At 43.4% G+C, this 18,868-nt stretch overlaps 1 protein-coding gene across 6 annotated transcripts; it reads left to right on the forward strand.

The window, feature by feature from the left end:
- Positions 1-1,411: 1,411 nt before the first annotated feature.
- Positions 1,412-12,794, forward strand: LOC109508167 (protein FAM177A1-like). 6 transcript variants are annotated; one of them, XM_019858048.1, is made up of 6 exons: positions 1,412-1,516; positions 1,804-1,882; positions 10,729-10,941; positions 11,695-11,761; positions 11,932-12,029; positions 12,108-12,794. In XM_019858048.1, the coding sequence occupies exons 3-6, from the start codon at positions 10,855-10,857 to the stop codon at positions 12,306-12,308; spliced, it is 453 nt and encodes a 150-aa protein (XP_019713607.1). In that variant the 5' UTR covers positions 1,412-1,516; positions 1,804-1,882; positions 10,729-10,854; the 3' UTR covers positions 12,309-12,794. The 6 variants fall into 6 exon arrangements, with proteins under 6 accessions (XP_019713607.1, XP_019713606.1, XP_019713603.1 ...); XM_019858047.1 differs by having other exon boundaries at positions 10,738-10,941; XM_019858044.1 differs by lacking the exons at positions 1,412-1,516; positions 1,804-1,882 and adding an exon at positions 9,565-9,688.
- The last annotated feature ends 6,074 nt before the right edge of the window (positions 12,795-18,868 follow it).

Genomic DNA, 18,868 nt, shown 5'->3' on the forward strand with positions numbered 1-18,868 from the left:
GCATTTATTTTTGCACTAAAAGTGAGTAGGGCGGAATAGATGGAACGCGAATGAATCATTGACGGAGACGAGAATAGGACAGAAGCTGTGATTCAGGACATACCGCAGAAGTCAAATGATTGTCTGTTTTTCATTTCCCCACTGCTTTTCATAGTAAATCAAACACTTGAGACTTTGTGCTGAGCAAAAGGATTTCATGAGAGAAGGTATTGTACGTGGAGGTAGAATTACCAGGTGGAAAGCTTGTTGGGAAAGAGAACGTGCCAGCATAGAGTCCATGCCAGAAGCAATGTTTATTGACCGAACCAGCATGAAAATTTAAACCCTTGAAAGGATTTTTGTCAGCTATTTGACAAAGATAGAACGCCATGACTTATCAGACTGGATGAGGCTGCAGCACGTTTTGCCCTCATATTGCAAATTACTGATTATTGGATGCACGCGAGGACTCCAGAATTGCATTTATTTTTTTTTATCAGAATGGCTCTTTTTTTTTTTTTCTTCATGGGGAAATAGACACAACTGCAGACAGAAAAAGGTGGTGGGTGCTAAATATTTCTCCCAAGGATAAAGGAAATTTTATTAGCTTACCATATAATAATAATACTTCATAGAACACACAGTAAGAGGGACATGACAGCATATTACGTAGATGGTAAGTCACTAAGATGATAATTGCTTGGCTTTACGTGACAGAGCGCATCGCTGACTGGAAGGTCACAGTCAGAGTTTCATTTAAGAAAAAAAAAGTGATATTAATGGAGGCTGAAACAAGACACGCATTCAATGACCTACAAGGTTGGGCTGGGCAATTAATCAAAATGTAATTGTAATTTCAAAATTGGCTTCTCGCAATCATCAAAACATGATAACGTTAAAAAAATAATTAATTTACCGAACGATGCAGTGTGTGTGTTTCCAAGTTCCTAAGTTGTGAAGGCACCTTGAATGTACGAAAAATGGCAGCCCTGACAATTTCACCAGGCAACCAACGATTCACATACAAGTAATTGAAATTCAATTTTATGTAACATATTAGTCCAAGGGTAAGCAAATTTAGTCCATGTGAAAATGAGCTTTCAAGTTTTTGGACAAGAACTGGACACCACAAAAATTTTACCACTGATGCAAGCGCTACGTGGACCAGACTAGTCAACGATATCAAATATTAATAAAATAGGTTATTTAGTGATGACATTGTTCTTCAGCATACCAATACACAATTGTGTTGCCCTGAAGGCAATAGTTAGTTTTTTTCTATATATATATTCTCTCTGGTATGGCAGTTAAAAAGTTTTTTTTTGTTTTTTTTTTTAAATGTAAATCTATAATAATTGTTTGTGGGTTTAATGTGTTAGTAAAAGAATTTTTAAGAAGCTGTCATTGATGACGTCTTATTCCGATGTCACTTCTTGGTTAGACTTTTCCGGTTTGATCGCGAGCGTAAAACCGAAATGTTTTATGCTCGGAGTACGATCTGCCGCCGTCCACTGTAAAGCATCATAGAAGCAATGCCGTAAGTTCAATAATATCATTTTTGGATGTTATTAAAACATAAACCGTAGAGTTTGGTAAAATGCATAGTTTATTGCGGCATTTGCCTGCGTTAGTGTCCCAACCGTCGACGATAGTTCAATGAAACGATTAAATGACTCCCTCTGCTGGCTACTTGCTGCTATTACCTTTGGATGATAAAACGCCAAAAATCAGATTGTTTACGAGTGTTTGTGCATATGATAAGGTGGATTTATGCATCATGATTGTGTTCAGACATTGACATTTTTTGTTTTATCCTATTTTCAGTTTTCACCGGCAAGTCTTTGAGGAATTGTTGAAGTCAATGATCAAACTTTGATCTCATTGGCTACGGTTTAACTTGCTGGTGAGTATTCTTCGAACACACTGCACGAGAACACTAGAATTATTCTAAAGCTGATATTTTCAAGTAAAACTACGACAAGATGCCTACATCACCCTATCCAAATAATATATTTTTTTAAAGCTTGCTCTATTATTCCTCATAGATGAATTGAGGTGACATGTAAGTGAACATTTTCATGCCACCTGGTTGTAAACATTGAAAAGATGAGTGGGAACAGGATTGAACCGGTATACTTTGACACCAACATTTTGAGCGTTGCAGAGGAACCGAGACTGTCAACTGCCTGTTGGGTAATTCATGATTTTCTGTCACTGAGCTGAAACAATTTGTGAATTAGCCCCCTATTAAGTTCAATGAGTCAAGTAATGAGATGAGTCAAGGGAAGATTTTTGGCTTGTGAGTGCGCTAATCAACCTTCTAATGAACTTCGATGCAGTCTTTGCTTTTTCCCAGATTTTCTCCCACCTGTACCTTTTATGATCCCCTCTCCCAATGTTTTTCTTGGTTCACATGACCCCCCCTGCCCCCAGCCGAGTATGGTCCCATTAATAAAAAACATTTGTATAGCATTTCTACTGTGAACATTTTCAAAGGGTACAGGTACACAAAATAAACAATCTGTGCAATACAAGGGTAACAGCTTGCTAAGATATCCACTGATCATCTTAATATTCGCTGGCTGATGTAGCTGGCGCTAGTATTGTCTTCAATTGGTTGCTATGACAACTAATATCTGTAATATTTGTTTGAGTTCATTTTTTATGAAACGTGTGTTTGTTTCCATACAAACGTTGATGTTTGTTTTTCTTTTAAATTTTTTCAAATTATTATGTGTATTATTTTCTGAAAGATCACTTCCGATTTTGGTTTGCGTATGTCGGATGGCATGGAATCAGAGAGATACTAAACATGATATCGTCTGGTTGACTGTATTTTCAATTTATCTACTGTGGGTTTACAAGATGCACACGGTATGTTGTCTTTGTTTATTCATTTAATTTGTATCAAATGTTCAATGTTGATTGTTCATGTTTGGAATGTCTTTTTTAGTCTTCAACGGTGTTCCATATCGGAACCGAAATCAGCGGTTGTGGATGGAAATTTTCAGCGTTGTTGATTCCCTTCGGAATCACGGCTCTATGTTTTTATTTGATTCGTCCTTCCTCTTCGTCTGTCAACCTCTCAGCTTCTCAGTCACGTCGCGACCGGGTATTTATTGGTTGCGTTGTTAAGAGACGCAACAATGTATTTTGTGAGGGAGTCGAGGCGACGAGGGAGGAAGAGAATCAGCCTCTTGTGAAGAGCTGACATGATGGCCATTACAATCGCGTGATGGCCAATTATAACTTATTCTCCGCTGTGTGTTGAACAAAAATTGACAGGATTTCAAAGTGTAAGTGTAGTTCAGCTGCTTTAATGACAGTTTTCAGTCAGCGCTTGTCAGGATCACAAAGGCATTCCATCACGCGAAGCCAAAAGTGTCAATTTAGCACATCAGATTTCAGTTCAAAACGACCATTGTACAGAGGAAGAATGCTGTTATCACCACAGTGGTCTTTTTTTTTTTTTGTGAAGGTTTAAAATAAATATTTGAAACATCTCAGAAATCAAATCAACAACAGCCCTTTTTTTGTTTTCTTTTTTTCAAAGGGATGTGTCTCCTTGAAGAGCAAAGTCCCTTGTTCTGCATTTCTGGGTTACATTGTTAACTATCACTGTCGGCAAAAAAAAAATATCCCAGAACATGGTGACCCTAGAGCTTTGCTCATGGGTAACTTGACATTTACATGCATACAAAATGTAATCGAGGGACACAATCTGCGCAGGTTCTTACAGGTGACCCACTTTCAGGGAAACATGGTTCTCACCTCTGAGTCTCTTGAGGCGGGTGGAAGAAAGGTGAGAACTAAAGGCTGGCAAGTTCTAATAGTCCCGGGTATAGTCAGATGCTGTCATTAAGGGACTGAAGAATTATTGGGGCGGACAGACTACAAGAGGAATAACAGTAGTTAGGGGTTAAGGTCAATAGATGAGCAGATTTGTCATTTCCACGTAGCTGCTAGTGTGAGCTTATCCAGTGCGTACGGCTTTTTACAATCCAGACACTGCAGTATTAGACTCCACAGCCTCGACTTTACTCCCCCAGTCGCCTTTCAAGTCACCGTTTGTCTCCTCACCATAACCAAAATCACCACGTTGAGAAATTTGGAGCACCGACATCATTATTCTGAGTCGGCATCTATTGAGGGATTCGATACGGTGTGGCGAACAAGAGCCGCTGCTGCTATCGTTTGACAGTTGAAGTGTGTCAAACCTAAGCAAGTACGACCAAACTGAGCGGATTCGCGGCAAATGTAATAAATTAGCCCACTCTCTTCTCCCATCATTAAAAACCAAGATTCAGCCAAAGCACCTTCAACTGGCGTGATGCTTAAAAAGCAAACTAACGCCCATCTAAAATCCCCTTGAACATCCAAACGTCAGGACATCAAACCATTAGGTGGTAGACTTCTTGTGATTTTTGGAGAGCGCAATTAGCATCCCAGAGTATCGCAATCACCTTTCTCGTGAAATGCCCTCCAGATGTGTGCTGCTTATAGACCGCCTCTCATCTCAAGGACAGCCACCTGGTGTCTGCGGAGAGCTGCCTGCTCATCGCCGTTTGATTCTGCCGGTGCCAGCAAACTGCTGCTTTATCAGGACGGCTAATTATAGGCAGAGAAGGATGTGGAAACGGCATCCTGCCTCCATAGTAGCACAACGTGCCCACACATTCGTTTTGGAACATGTACGCGGCGAGACCATTGCAGACTGACACGGGCGTGAGCGGAAATGTGGAGTGCAAACATAAATATCTACAATCCATCAATCATACGGGCAGGATATTTAAAAAAAAACTAAAAACTGGTAACTAATTGCACGGTTACAGTTTTTCAGTCGCAGAAATGTTTCATTGTCCCCTATTTGGGCTATTTGACTCATTGAAGAGGCCCTAAGACTAACCTTGAATTCTGAGTTGACTTCCTCTAAAATGGGAAACCGCATATTGGTTTCCAGAACAGCCGTTCTGAATTAGTTCTCTCACTTCATCGTCACTTTGAGTCAGTGCACGCGCATGACCACAATGAGAAGACATTATCGGTGGAGCCTCGATTATGGAGATTCACCATAGCAACGGAGAGAAAAATGACAAGTTACTTTTCCACCTTGGAATTGCATTTAGTGGCCATGAAAATGTATTGCGTGAAAAGGACAACACTCCTGCACCGGTGAAGGACAACGAGGCAGTGTGGGGAGAAAATTAGCGTTTCATTGAATGCGCTACTATGCGAAACGCCGACGTCACGTTGAACCGCACTTTTGTCATTTGCAGCATGTAGATGAAAAGATGCTGTGTTGAATAACATCTGATTTTCATTTCAGGTGCACTGCGGTGAAGTGTACTTGGAAGCGGTTTAAAATTAAATATGAAGCATCGTGCCGTTGATGATGGATTGATTTGCACTCTTAATGTAAATACACACCGCCTCATAGAATTAAGGAAAATGAAACCGCTCCCCGACAAATAACCAAAACTCCGCATCCTAACCTTACTCAGCCTAATGGCAATCCTCTGCTCTGACATGACAGGATGAATGTTATGACTGACAGAAACAGAACAGCAAAATCCTAAAACTGGAAAAAAAAAAAGCTTCCGCTTCAGATGTTTGCTGCCTTGATCATGTCGGTGGCATTTATTTGGGAAATGTCAAGCTCACTTTGAGCTCTGGAATGTTTGTCCGACTCTCCTCATGAAATCTCATCGCGAAAAGCTTTAACACCGCAATCCATCTGTTGACGGCACTGCATTTGTCAGATAAATCACCAATCACAACCTCCAAAAAAAAATTCAGTATCAGTGCGATACTCTGAGGCAAGAACAAGTCTTTGCCACACGCGTCCCTATTGAGCTTCTAGCGTTTGAGCAATAACAGCGAATTTAACACACCTGCTCCCTGTTCACAGCTGAGACTTTGCGACGCCATGACACGGGGGATGGATCGCGGCGACGGTAATTGGGCCCAGTTTGGACATTTTTCACTTATGTGTGAATTTACTTTTATAGTCAGCAGTATTAAGTTCATGACTGTGTGTGGAGTTGTTTTGAGAGGATGGCACATTTACACAGGTCCACGAGCTCGTAACGCCGTTTGACAGAGTAGCAATGTGCCATTTTTTCCCCCCCAGTGTTGCTCCGTGCACGAAAAGTTAAAATATGTTTTCAAAGTGTGTTGGGGGCATTCCTGGGTGCACTCAACTTTGATCTTATCACTGCAAGGTGTCCAGCTATACTCAAATTGACATCTTCCTTGATCTGCATCGTTGGCATTTTGGAAGGAAATCTGTTGGCCGGAATTTCTATATATACACATATTTTTTTTAATGACGTGCACAGTAGCCGTTGTTAATGAGCATTACTGCCAGAGATGAGTTATCAAGCTCTAAAATAGCGTGTTATACATCCACGATTTGACAGCTGTGTGACAGGGTGAGAAATAGGACATGTGGCGTGAGAGTGCGAAGGAGGTCGTTTGCGTCTGGTTGTGCGAGACGTGTCAGCTATGCTATTCGTGTGCTAGAATGTACTGCAGCAGCAGTCAGGTGACCACCTGCGGGAGTGACAGCGGTGCCTCGGAGCCAATTTTGTCTGTCATCCATCTTAATTAATAGTGGACTTTGACAGTGAAGCATTGTATTTATTTATTTTGGATTATGAAAAAAATAACAAAACTGTAACATTTGCTGGGGAAAATATATTTTTTTACGTATTATGATGACAGCAAGAATGTCACGTTTGCTCATTGTGCGGAGAATTCCATACTATTAAATCCCAAATTGGAATTCCTCCCTGACACTCGGCCGGCCTCGTGTTTCTGTGACTACGGTCTGCATATTTCAGATGCAATTAGCCCTTTTTGCGTCGTGTGGCATGGCTTGGGCATGCTTGCTTCATTACGGACTTTTTAGGCTGTTACATTTTCAATTGAAGCCACATTCAACGATCACACAATAGGATGTAGCTGTTTTGCATTCGTTTCACGTGCGATGCCAAAAAGACACACACGACCGTTCAATGTTGTATGCTAATTTTATGTGCACCCTTTTAGTTGACACGATGCAGCTTTTGGTAACTTTGCGCTCTTCTAATTAATCAGCCGGAACCTGTAAAAGTGACACTGGAGAAGTATTTGTGACCGGCATTTTGAACTGTTTTCAAAATAATTACAAAACTCCACAATAAGTAACACAGTAAAATGTTCACTATAAGAATATAAAAAGCCTCGTGTACCTTTTTTTGCCTCAGTTCCTGTTTTCACTGTCATGCCGTTCACTTGCATTTTGGACCTTTTACTGTGGAACACACGAGAATGTTTGTTCCCAGCCTCCGAGCTCCACTTTGTGGGCCAACAGAAAGAATTTGTACAAATAAAGGCCTCTCTGTGGACACGTCTTCACCATAATATACACCTGGTACACTCCGAAGTTGAGTGAAAAAATGTCATTGGCCCCATTATTGAAGATGTTTTTGTTGTCTCACCCCATCAGGCGCTCCTCCCTTTTGTGTTCTTGTGTTTTGCAGAGCATTGAACAACTCTCCTATAGCCTCCGTGAACGGTATGAGCGGAGCCATAGACCTAGAACAATCTGGACGCAATGGGCCAGGAAAAGGAATGATCCGCATTGACTGCCGGGAGAGAAAAAAAAAGGGGGGGGGACTCGTGCTGGAAGCGGGGACATATAGCAAAGAATGAATGAAATCCGGGAACATGTTCTTAAAAGCATGAAGCAAGGATAATGGAAACACGTGTAATCTCCTGTGGACACATCATTTCTGCAATTCGCCGCTGTTGTATTTGACACTTGAACGGCTGCGTCCTTTGATAATCCTTTGAGAGCCATCGTCAAAGAACTGATTTCAGAAAGATTTTCTGAAAACGAGCTCCTGTTGTTATTGGAAGATGCTTGTTTTTCTCAAGTCGATATACAAACTAATTCCCTTCTGAGAAATGGGATTGACTCAATTCAAATACTTCACTTTATTTATTTTTTAATAACACGACCGACACGGTCGATGTAAGGTCAATCCTCTTCCTTTTGGTCCTTCATCAATAAGCCACAAGGACCAAATCGATGTCGATCCGCACGATCCAATCGCTCCCCCAAGACGACCCGATGGAAGTAATTCAAGTGTAGCCTGGTGGGCAGATTTTAAAGTTTGAAATTGAACCCCCCCCACCCACCCAAAGAAAAAAATAAAATAGGATCACCTACAAAGCTTGTAATAAACTTGACTTACTTATTCTTTTGGCAGCTCTCATTCTCCTAAACATCTCCGTCTACTTCTGGGACCGTATTTTTATAGGGCAGGCAAGTGATCAATAACTGCCAAGTTCTAACAACTTCCATTTCCATGCTCTTCCCAAGTGCTCTTTAGGGACAAGTGCTTTTGTTTTTACAAATAGCCTCGGTGGAAAGCCATTTGAAACAAGCTGCAAAACAGGTACATGCAAAACATCTAGCGCTCCTAACGGATTGCAAAGACGTGAAAGATGAAGATTTTCAAAAGACCGCAGTTACTTTTGACAATTCCAGATCAATGCGGTTTTGCCAAATAACCGGCTGACACAAGCAATTATGCCTGTTTTGCTCATGGCCTCCTTAAATGCTTCTGTCAGTTGTTAATGGAAAACAACGCACGGAACAATTGACAAACGAGAACCCATTTTCTGTTTCAACTAAATTTGGGCAAACCAAGGAAACAAATGAGGTTTAAAAATCCACCAAGAGTACAATTAACATCTCTGTCAGTGGAGGGCGGCTTGAAAGCTTGCACAACATGCTCTGGAACCATTTCCCACAAAAACATGCCGTTAGGAATCATCCAAAGTACACCTAGGACAGAGCTTTAAGCTGACATGTACTCTTTTTGCATCCAGTACATATCATGAGGCTGAGGGTGAGACAGTATTCCCCCTCCAAGGTTAATTGGTCGATTGATTTCAAAATGCCTCATCAAACATCTTTCCGTGTGTGTGTGTGTGTGTGTGTGTGTGTGTGTGTGTGTGTGTGTGTGTGTGTGTGTGTTTGGTATAATTTCCATCGCCATGGAGATCCTTATTATCATTTACAGTTTATACAGATAGATTGAGAAGGGGTGCGTTAAGGCATTAGATGGAACAGTAGTGACATCTCGTGGTGTTAAGATGTACTACAACAGAACGTGACAACGCCTATTGATTGGGGGGGAAAGATGGAATCACATTTTTACTGCACTGTACAATCAAATTATAGGGATGTCGAAAATAATAATAATAAATAGCCGTTCTCGGGCACGGGTATGGCTTCCATGGGCGTTTTTTAAACTATTTCTTATTATTTTTGTGAGAAACTTCATAAAATGCACAGAAATGGCTTTCAATCCGGAATACTGACGCTCGTGTGTTGCACTACAGATGCGTCATCGATGTTAAATACTGTATCTTGTGTACCAGTACATCGGGCTGCAGGCTAATTACTGGACCCATTGTCAAGGAACCATGATTTGGCTAAAGGCAAAGTGTAACGATTGAAGGCCGAGTACAATAGCATCTGATGTTCGCATATTCCAAGACGAGTGCAAGTGGATGTTACGTACGGTAGATCGCGTGCGGCACTTCCGGTCCGGTCGGCGGAGGAGAGGCGTCGTCAGCATCCTCAGCCCGCAACGAGACTGCCACAATGGAAGACGTACCGTTGCATTTAACGAAGAGTGCGGAGGTGGAACGGGTCTGTGAACATGTTCTTCCTTTCCCTGGCCGTCTAATATATTCTCGCTCTATTGCCGAGTTGCGCTTGTGATCACGTGACAGCCGCCGGTTCCCCCCTCCAAGGTTAATTGGTCGATTGATTTCAAAATGCCTCATCAAACATCTTTCGGTGTGTGTGTGTGTGTGTGTGTGTGTGTGTGTGTGTGTGTGTGTGTGTGTGTGTTTGGTATAATTTCCATCGCCATGGAGATCCTTATTATCATTTACAGTTTATACAGATAGATTGAGAAGGGGTGCGTTAAGGCATTAGATGGAACAGTAGTGACATCTCGTGGTGTTAAGATGTACTACAACAGAACGTGACAACGCCTATTGATTGGGGGGGAAAGATGGAATCACATTTTTACTGCACTGTACAATCAAATTATAGGGATGTCGAAAATAATAATAATAAATAGCCGTTCTCGGGCACGGGTATGGCTTCCATGGGCGTTTTTTAAACTATTTCTTATTATTTTTGTGAGAAACTTCATAAAATGCACAGAAATGGCTTTCAATCCGGAATACTGACGCTCGTGTGTTGCACTACAGATGCGTCATCGATGTTAAATACTGTATCTTGTGTACCAGTACATCGGGCTGCAGGCTAATTACTGGACCCATTGTCAAGGAACCATGATTTGGCTAAAGGCAAAGTGTAACGATTGAAGGCCGAGTACAATAGCATCTGATGTTCGCATATTCCAAGACGAGTGCAAGTGGATGTTACGTACGGTAGATCGCGTGCGGCACTTCCGGTCCGGTCGGCGGAGGAGAGGCGTCGTCAGCATCCTCAGCCCGCAACGAGACTGCCACAATGGAAGACGTACCGTTGCATTTAACGAAGAGTGCGGAGGTGGAACGGGTCTGTGAACATGTTCTTCCTTTCCCTGGCCGTCTAATATATTCTCGCTCTATTGCCGAGTTGCGCTTGTGATCACGTGACAGCCGCCGGTTCGTTGTCATTGTTTGTGCGTGTGCGCGTCACAAAGTGTAGTAAATAAATTCATGTGCGCGGAGTGTTCTCAGATTCCGAAGCCAAAGGCAACCAGGGAATCTGAAAGCGTGGAGCTGGGCGATATAGAGAGAGAGCACCGCAGGGAGAAGACCCCTCGGAGGGTCATCCATTTCTCCAGTGGGGAGACGATGGAGGAGTACAGTACCGATGAGGAGGAGGAAGATAGGCAGCCGGAGAGGAGGGACCTGCTCTCCCCCTCGGTTGAAGCGGAGAGGGTGAGCGAGCACACCAAGTGCTGCTTTCCTCTATAACTGGATTAGCAAAGTGCATTTGTTACTGTTTTGTGTGTGTGCATGTGCGTGTGTCTGAGAGAGATCGGGCGAGCACGTAGTCGGCGTTCAACATTATGCCAAGTGCAAATGCATGTTAATTTGGTAATGCTGATTGACAAGCATTTACCGGTACACAGATGCTACTGCGTCTATTGTGTGTGGCATTAAAAGATAAGCAGTCATAATATTCAAAAAAGTTTCCCACACCAACAATACAATCGCCACTTTAAAAACTGGACATTGAAGCCCCTGTGTGTGCTGAGGGATATTTTCCACAGCCATCTGCAGTAGGTGAAGATCTGTGATCTATAGAGAGCATTTAGAATGTTTTTTTAATGTTATGGTTATTGTTCCCAGTGTCTCTGTGAGTCAACAGTCTGACTCCAGGTGGGTATAGCACAAGTGCTAATTATTTCAGTTTGCAGGATAATGGCATCACTGTGGTCCATCATTGTTTGTGCTGTGACGTACACCCACTGCACACTCCTGCCCTCTTGTTTTCTCAGACAACCATTTTCATTGTTTACATAGAAACAATCACGATAACAGGAAACTGCTGTCAGAAGCGCCAATCGGCTTACTGCAACTGTTGCTGCTCCCACAACTCATCCAGTAGACATTTGAGATGAAGAATACAAGAAATATTGCAGAAGGCCACCCTCCATTTATATACAGTCTATGTGATTTGCATTGCAGTCCAAGATGACTTGGGGTCCGTATTTCTGGTTTCACATGTGGAGAGCTGCAACATCCACCATATCAGGTTTGTTTCCCACAATCTCTGTCAATAGTGAAAATACGTATATGAAAATTGTGTCCAAATTAAAACGTAGCATGTGATAGGGCTACTAACGTGTCTTCCTCTGGCAATTTTGTATTTCGCGCTGGTGTGAGAGGATTCTGAGGCATCATATTCTCATTGCTGTCTTCCAGCGTGTGATTACCTGGGGGAGAGGATGGCCTCCCTCTTTGGGATAACATCGGCCAAATATCAGTACGCCATTGATGAATACTACAAAATGAAGAAAGAGGTCAGCACCGCAAAGGGCATTCTTTTGTCCAAGCGCTTCATTGAGGTTGAACAGCTGTAATGTTCTCCTGTTGGTCAGAGGGAGGAGGAGAAGGAGGAAAACCGACTGTCGGAAGAGGCCGAACGTTCCTTTGACCCGTCGCGTTCTCTGCAAGGAGACAAGCCGGTCACCAGAACAAAGCTTCCTGCTGCGCCGCCTCATGTGACTTACAAGATCCAAAATGAAAGTCAAGCGCTTTCAGGCACCATGGTAGTCCCTGCTATCGTCACAGTCACCTAACCATCCCGACATGCGCAGATACTTACTTACGTACTTAACTTGAAAGGGGTACTTGCATTGCTAAAACAAGAACCCTGTACAGTATGTATGACGTAACACAAGTGGGTCACATGAACACGGGTCTTTTTTTTAAACTGCATCCATTGCAGTGCAACACCTTAGTAGAGCAGCCAAAAGTTGATCGTTTGAAGGTTCCGCCCTTGTGCCTATAATGGACCAGCCATTGTGCCTGGTTCCCCACTTCAGTGCTCAGTCCGCGTGTCCCGAAAACAAGACGAATGGCAGCTGACTTTAGTTTTCAATATAGCAGATGTTTAGCAACAAACTGCTGTCACATGTGTGACTGGAAACAAAAGAGCCTGTGTCACTCTTTTCAGAGTACCTCACTGCGCTCGTTCCACGGTGTCACCATTCTGAGGCCACCACTGAGAGCAGGATTTGGAAAATGGAGGAATTGCTTGAAATTAAACATTTCATTGATTATTAGACGTGAGTGGAGATTTTTGTTCTGTGAATGAGATCGCATGCAGTGCTTAATATGTCCGCCAGGGGGCACAGTTGTCCAAAACGCATGGATTTGGGATTGAAAACTGACTGGAGTAGGCAATATTTCGTAGCATCTGGAGCATATTTTGTCATATCATTTTTGATCAATCACGCAAGACATTTGCAAAAACAAATTCTAAGTCAACATTTGTTAAAGGCTTCGTTATATATGTACACTATGTAGGCATTACAAAAAAGGGACTTTTGAGACACTGAGATGCAAATGCATTCTGGTCTGCTTCACGACTAGTGAACCTCTCCATTGTCAGTTACCCGATTGCCTGCTTGTAAACTCCCAAACTGCTTCATTGCTTCCATTAGCAACACCGCCACGCCTAAATTTGCATATGGCGGCTTCCAGTTGTCGGGTGCTTTGTAGATACCCGGCATTTTGTGGGTTTGCATGAGCAAAGGGAGGGCTGTCGTACAGCACGTGCCGACACCCTATTTACCAGCCTACTGGCTGTATTATAGCACCCACTATTTGCACAACATAATCTGACACAATGCTCATTTGCATATAGTAGGTCAGACGGTATCAGTGTAGTCGCCTCTTTTGTAAGTGTTTTGACTTTTGGAACTTCCACAGGAGGGTTTTACCTCACAAATGAAAAGAGACTGTTAAGAAAAAGAATTCCATAAAGTGTCATTAAGATAGAAGTCCCACACAAATAGTCAAGAAACTGGCTGAAAGCGTATCGTGACAGTCGCTCTGATTTCTCCCAATTCAATCCAGCAGCTGCGTATCTGAAGCTCGCAACGCCAATTTCGGACCGCAACACAAACGCAAAAAAAATCGACCATGCGACACTATCCTCTGTGAGATCACCGCACCTCCATTGTGGTATATGAGGCACATACCTGAGTAAAAATAGCACCAGGCGTTGAGGGAGTGCTAGACAAAAGGAAAGAGGGCCATCACCAAGAAAGTCTGAAGCAGGGAATATATACGGACAGCAGCAGCAGCTCCTTTGATGTGGGCCTCCGTGGGGCCCAACATGAGGCAGGCCTGCGGAGGGAAGGGGATTTCCAACACGGTCTCCGGTATCACCCCCTCCGTCTTTTCATCCTCTGTGGACATTACGATTTCAAAACGCAGAGTGCCTACCCGCTGCACTATAAAAGCAGTTTTTTTCTCGATAAGCGGCATTCTTATCATCGCCTCCCTCTGTTGTTGGCGATGGTCAGGTCCTGCGAGAAAAGATCCACGGGGAAAGAAGAACTCCCTGATTGATTCTGTCCTGCATGATTACGTGTGTCCATGGCTTGGATGCTTTTTATGCTGACGACACACAAAATAATTTCCATCCAGCCATACAACCATTACAAAAATGTTTATGATTTTTGGCTGTGTCCATTTTCCGCGCAGATCAAGGAGAAAATGATTGACTTCAGGAAATGACCATATAAGATAACGAGCTAACCTTCAACCATGACTACTACTACCGCTGCTTGTATTACTCATTCGAGAATAATACTTCACAAAAGTCACTTGTACAAGGTTAAAAAAAAAAGAAAAACGACTGTGCATTGTGTTTTGGAATTTCCCGAGGAGTGATTGCCTTCAGCTGCCATTTTGCATGTTGCAGGTGGCTGTAACAATGGCAGTGAAAACGTAGACAAAGTGAACCCCACATGTATAAAGTAGGCCGTTATCAGAAGCGTGTCTCACCAGCTCTTGAGTATCCGACTGGAGCACAGTGTCCGTTTTTTTTTTTTTTTTGGTAAATGTCTAAAAGGTGTATCGATTTGTACAAAATGTGACTGGTGGGAATGAGGAACAAAATCTCTTCAGAAGCAGTTTAAATATGTGATCAGACATCTGTCATTCGATCAAGTTAGAATTTGTTTGAACAACAAAAAGTCATCAGTCCATCCATTGTCCATCGATTTGATTCTCACTGCGGTCGCAAGTGAGCTTGGAGTCAATTCCAGCTGACTTTTGGCAAGAGGCAAAGGTCCACCCTTGACTGGTTGCCAGCCAACCGCAGGGCGCATGTCGACGAACATGCACGCCTATGAACAATTGTCTTTAATGACCCTAAAATGAATGTTTGGGGAATTCAGGAGGGAGCAGAAAATCCACGCCAGCGAGGGTTGAACATGCGGGAAGTCTTGCACGCAGAAAGTACCATTGTGCTCCCCTTAACAAAAAAAACAAAAAAACAAAAACAGATCTAATCCAATTGATTCTGCCGCTGAAAAAATGAACAAGGTAAAATGTCCATGAGAGTCTGACTCTTACTTTGACCAAGCACGGCCGGTCAGCCCGTGTTGTGACTCGAAGGGTGGAGGCCCGTTTCCTTATTCTGATTGATTTATGTAACTGGCGGCCACAAGAGAACTGTGGAGAAACATCCCCTTGATGATCATGTGCCTGGCTGCGGAACAGGTATGGGAATGCAAATACGTTGGGTACTTTCCTCCATAAATAGCTGACCGCTTCTGACATAAAAAGCAAAGAGGTGTGAACAAGGAAAAAGGAAATGTGTCATATCTCACCCTCGGGTCAATACCGCTTATTGTTGTCTGTTGGGCACAAAAATTGTTCCCACTGTTGACAAACACAAAATCTTTCCAAAACCTATTTGGTCAATGAGGCCCAAATTTTGGAATTCAACAATGAGGAAATCTTCCAACATCCTGCAGGAGAGGAAACCCCCTTTTTTTTTTTTTCCTCTCTCTGCCCACGCCACAGACAAGCTAAACAGTCGATATTTTTAGCCGTTTCGCTAAATTTAACCCACTTACTGCCTTTTAAATCGCTTTGCTGTTTTTGAAAGCATTTTGTCCACCCCCAATTTTATGGTTAATGTCTTTTGTATGAGATGTTCAGAACAAGAGAGAGACGTTGTTTGGAGAAATAATTCATCAGCCGGTGATTCTTCTGTCTGTGACTGGTGCAGGGTAGTGATTAAGAACAGGGCCGACGGTTTTTATCTTCCCTTTGAATTTTTTTTTTTTTTTCCCCTTCTCAGCAAAGAATCTGACGCGGCTCAAGCTGCAAACCAGACCGGTCTGTTTGTCTGTGTGGGGAAGCAGCTCGTGACACAAAGGGGGAAATTTGAAAGGACGAGCTAAGGGAGGCAGTCAAGCAGCTCATTGTCCCGCGCCGACGATCCAGTCGAACAAAGAGAAACAGTGAGAGCGGAATTCCCCCAAGTCAATTCAAACGTTTGCAGATGTGCGCCTGGCCAACCGCTACTGTACACATCTGGCGAAAGCATCCCGAGGAACCCTCAGCTCGTCCCCGCTTTCCATCGCCGTCTCTCCCTTCACGCCTCGTCTATGTCACACTGCCCTCGGTCCTCCCCCCCTGGAAAAAGCAATTTAGGAGCACGCACGGCGACCACTGCACCGAGGCCGGCCCGGCGGCCCGTCAATCAGCTGCAGTGGATCGGCAGCCGAGTGCGAATTATAGGAAGCCTGAAAAGAGAGTTCTCTTGGCAGCAGGAGGAAAGATTTGGGCCGAGGGAAAGTTTGGGGGATTTTTTACTCTCAGCTTCCAAGTAGCTGTGCTACTGGAGGTCAGCGGTAGTCCAGCGCGCTTGCAGAATTGACACGCAAAAACGGCAGGATTTGCGCGCTCCTCAAGCTGTGTTCCCGCTTGACTTCCAACAAGTGCAAAGCACAAAGGAAGAGGACGGGAACCGTATGGCGACAATTACAGTTTGGAAAGGATCTTGGTTTTAAGGCTACGGTTTCCCTTCGGGACAGTCATAGAACAAAATGCCTTGCAGTTTTCTTACTGTTTTTCTTCCTTCTAAGTCAGACCAGTCCCCCCTAAAAAGATGTATTTTTTGGCGGGGGATTTTTTTTTTCCCCCATCCATCCATCCTCTAATCCGCTGATCCTCATGAGGGTCTCAGGCGCTAACTGATTAGCTATTCACTCTATTCATTTATGTTCTTGCTAATTTACCATTTGGGGCCAGTCACTCTCTTCTGTTTACATGATTTCGAGTGAAACCACTAAAGTGTGCAATTTGGGAGCTCATTTTCTCTCGATTCTATCAGCGGTCAGCATGGCTTCTTTGTCTTCTCTGGCTTGCGTTGTGCGCCTCCGTGTTTAGTTACTCCTCAACTTCCCTTGGCGATAATGGATTCTGCCTTCTCGTAAGTGCATTCGAAATGATGGGATGGAGGCGGGGATTAGCATCTTGAAAGAACATTCCCGCACCGTGGGTGTTAAAAAGTTAGCTCGCGTGGGCCAGGTTAGCTCGGGACCTTCCCTCCGGGGATCCCGGGCAGCCGGGAAATGAGTGAGGCAGGGTGACTGTTCGGCAAGGGTGCGGCCCGATTATGCAATAAAACACGAATGGTTGCTGTTATAGCTTTCGAGAGACTGTTTTGTGTGTGCGCGCGTGTGATATTCCCATTTGAGCAATGCTGTTTCAAAGACGTGAATACAAGTTTGTCGCATCATCAGAAGCAAATTGTTTGTATGATGTCCATTTGCCAGGCTGTTGTCGTGTGAGGCCGTCGCACTTCCTCTCCTTGACCTATTCAACGTACTGAATATTCCATCCTGAAAAAATGCGAATATGTCGAGACATTAATTTCCAACATCTGAAAACTTTGTCAGCCAGACATTTTACTGCTCCACCGAGCGTGAGAGTCAGGGGACGGACGGCAGCTGCGGGGGGCAAATTTAAAGGCCACTCTAAACTAGAAAGCTGACAAAATGCGAACAACACGCGATTAGCCCCAAGTCGATTTCAAGCTTTAAACGATGACGCGGCGAAGTAAAGGCAACTCATTGACGAACTGGTTTAAGCACTAATTCGGTGCATTCAAAAGGAGCAAGGAGGGGAAAAAACAAAAACAATCTGCAATGTACCGGTATATGCACTACTGGAGATGAAAGTCTACATCGGCAGAGTGTTTTGATGTGCTGAAATATTCGTTCATTCATTCATTCAGTGTCTGAATTTACCTTTAGACTTTTTATCGTATCGAGTATATACTGCGTTCATGCACCAAATCTGCATATTATTAATTTGATTTGTTTACATTTACATCTTTTCATTGCAATGCATCAAGTCAGATTTTCAATTTTTGGGGCGGGGTGGGGGTGGGGGTTACTTATTAAAAACGATCAATTTGATTCCAATTCTAGTTTGAAAAAGAAATTCACCAGATGTTGCAGTTATGGGGGGGAAAAAGTTAGCTTGGGTGTGGGGTTGCTGTTGTCATCTCTGTTGCGATTGTTGTTCACCTTTCCAGAATAAGACACCCATGCGAGTCGGTCAGACTTGTTTGTAGGCGTTCAGGCGTTGCGCACAGGCCAGAAGTGCATAAAAATGTGCGCGCGCGCACACACACACACACAATAGCGGGAAATTCCCAATAAAAATTCCGCCCGAGCAGCGTGAGGACATTCCTGTGTTTTTCAGAACGTCTCATTGCTGAAATGAAAGTCACATATAGTGCTGTGGAGCCTTTTTCAAAGTCCCGAGTACCCTCAAGCTAGCAATAAATCTCCCCCCGCCCGGGGATATTGGAAGTAAGATTAAGTTTCCTGACAGCACTTTGGAAATCGGGAAGCATGAAGGAACTGGCAGGAACAGCAAGAGGGAATTTAGGTGTCAACATAAAGTAAAGTCCCACCCATTAACGGCTTTTAAATCCCTCGATCAAGCTGTCGTCTTGCCAGAAAACACCGAACAAATGTTTCAAATACACAAAGTCCATCAGCTGTTGAATTCTTGGGAAGTTTTGTCACTCCAAATTCCCCCAGCATTCCCAGCAATGACATCACCACTCGGTGTCGTTCTTTATTTATTCTCCCTTTTTTTGACATTGACATAACAAACATGATCCATGAGAACATTTTTTTCCATCCACCGAAAGTGCAAACATGCAATTAATGAGGGGTAAAGTCTTTGAGAGGGGGGATTTTTATAGGCGTACAGTAGTGTGTCGAACATGAGTCATGCTATTTCGTGGATCCTTCAGTCGCCATCGTGTACCGCAACTGCAGTCACCATTCATGCTTGCCTTGTATTTAGTCAT

Source organism: Hippocampus comes, unplaced genomic scaffold (genome assembly GCF_001891065.2).
Source record: "Hippocampus comes isolate QL1 unplaced genomic scaffold, H_comes_QL1_v1.1 scaffold339, whole genome shotgun sequence".
Classification (NCBI taxonomy): Eukaryota; Metazoa; Chordata; class Actinopteri; order Syngnathiformes; family Syngnathidae; genus Hippocampus; species Hippocampus comes.

Coding starts and splice junctions, on each gene's coding strand:
- LOC109508167 (XM_019858044.1), top strand. CDS start 9,641: ATGGAAGACGTACCGTTGCATTTAACGAAGAGTGCGGAGGTGGAACGG. Junction 9,689..10,728: donor AGAGTGCGGAGGTGGAACGG/GTCTGTGAACAT, acceptor ATGTGCGCGGAG/TGTTCTCAGATTCCGAAGCC. Junction 11,762..11,931: donor TGCAACATCCACCATATCAG/GTTTGTTTCCCA, acceptor GCTGTCTTCCAG/CGTGTGATTACCTGGGGGAG.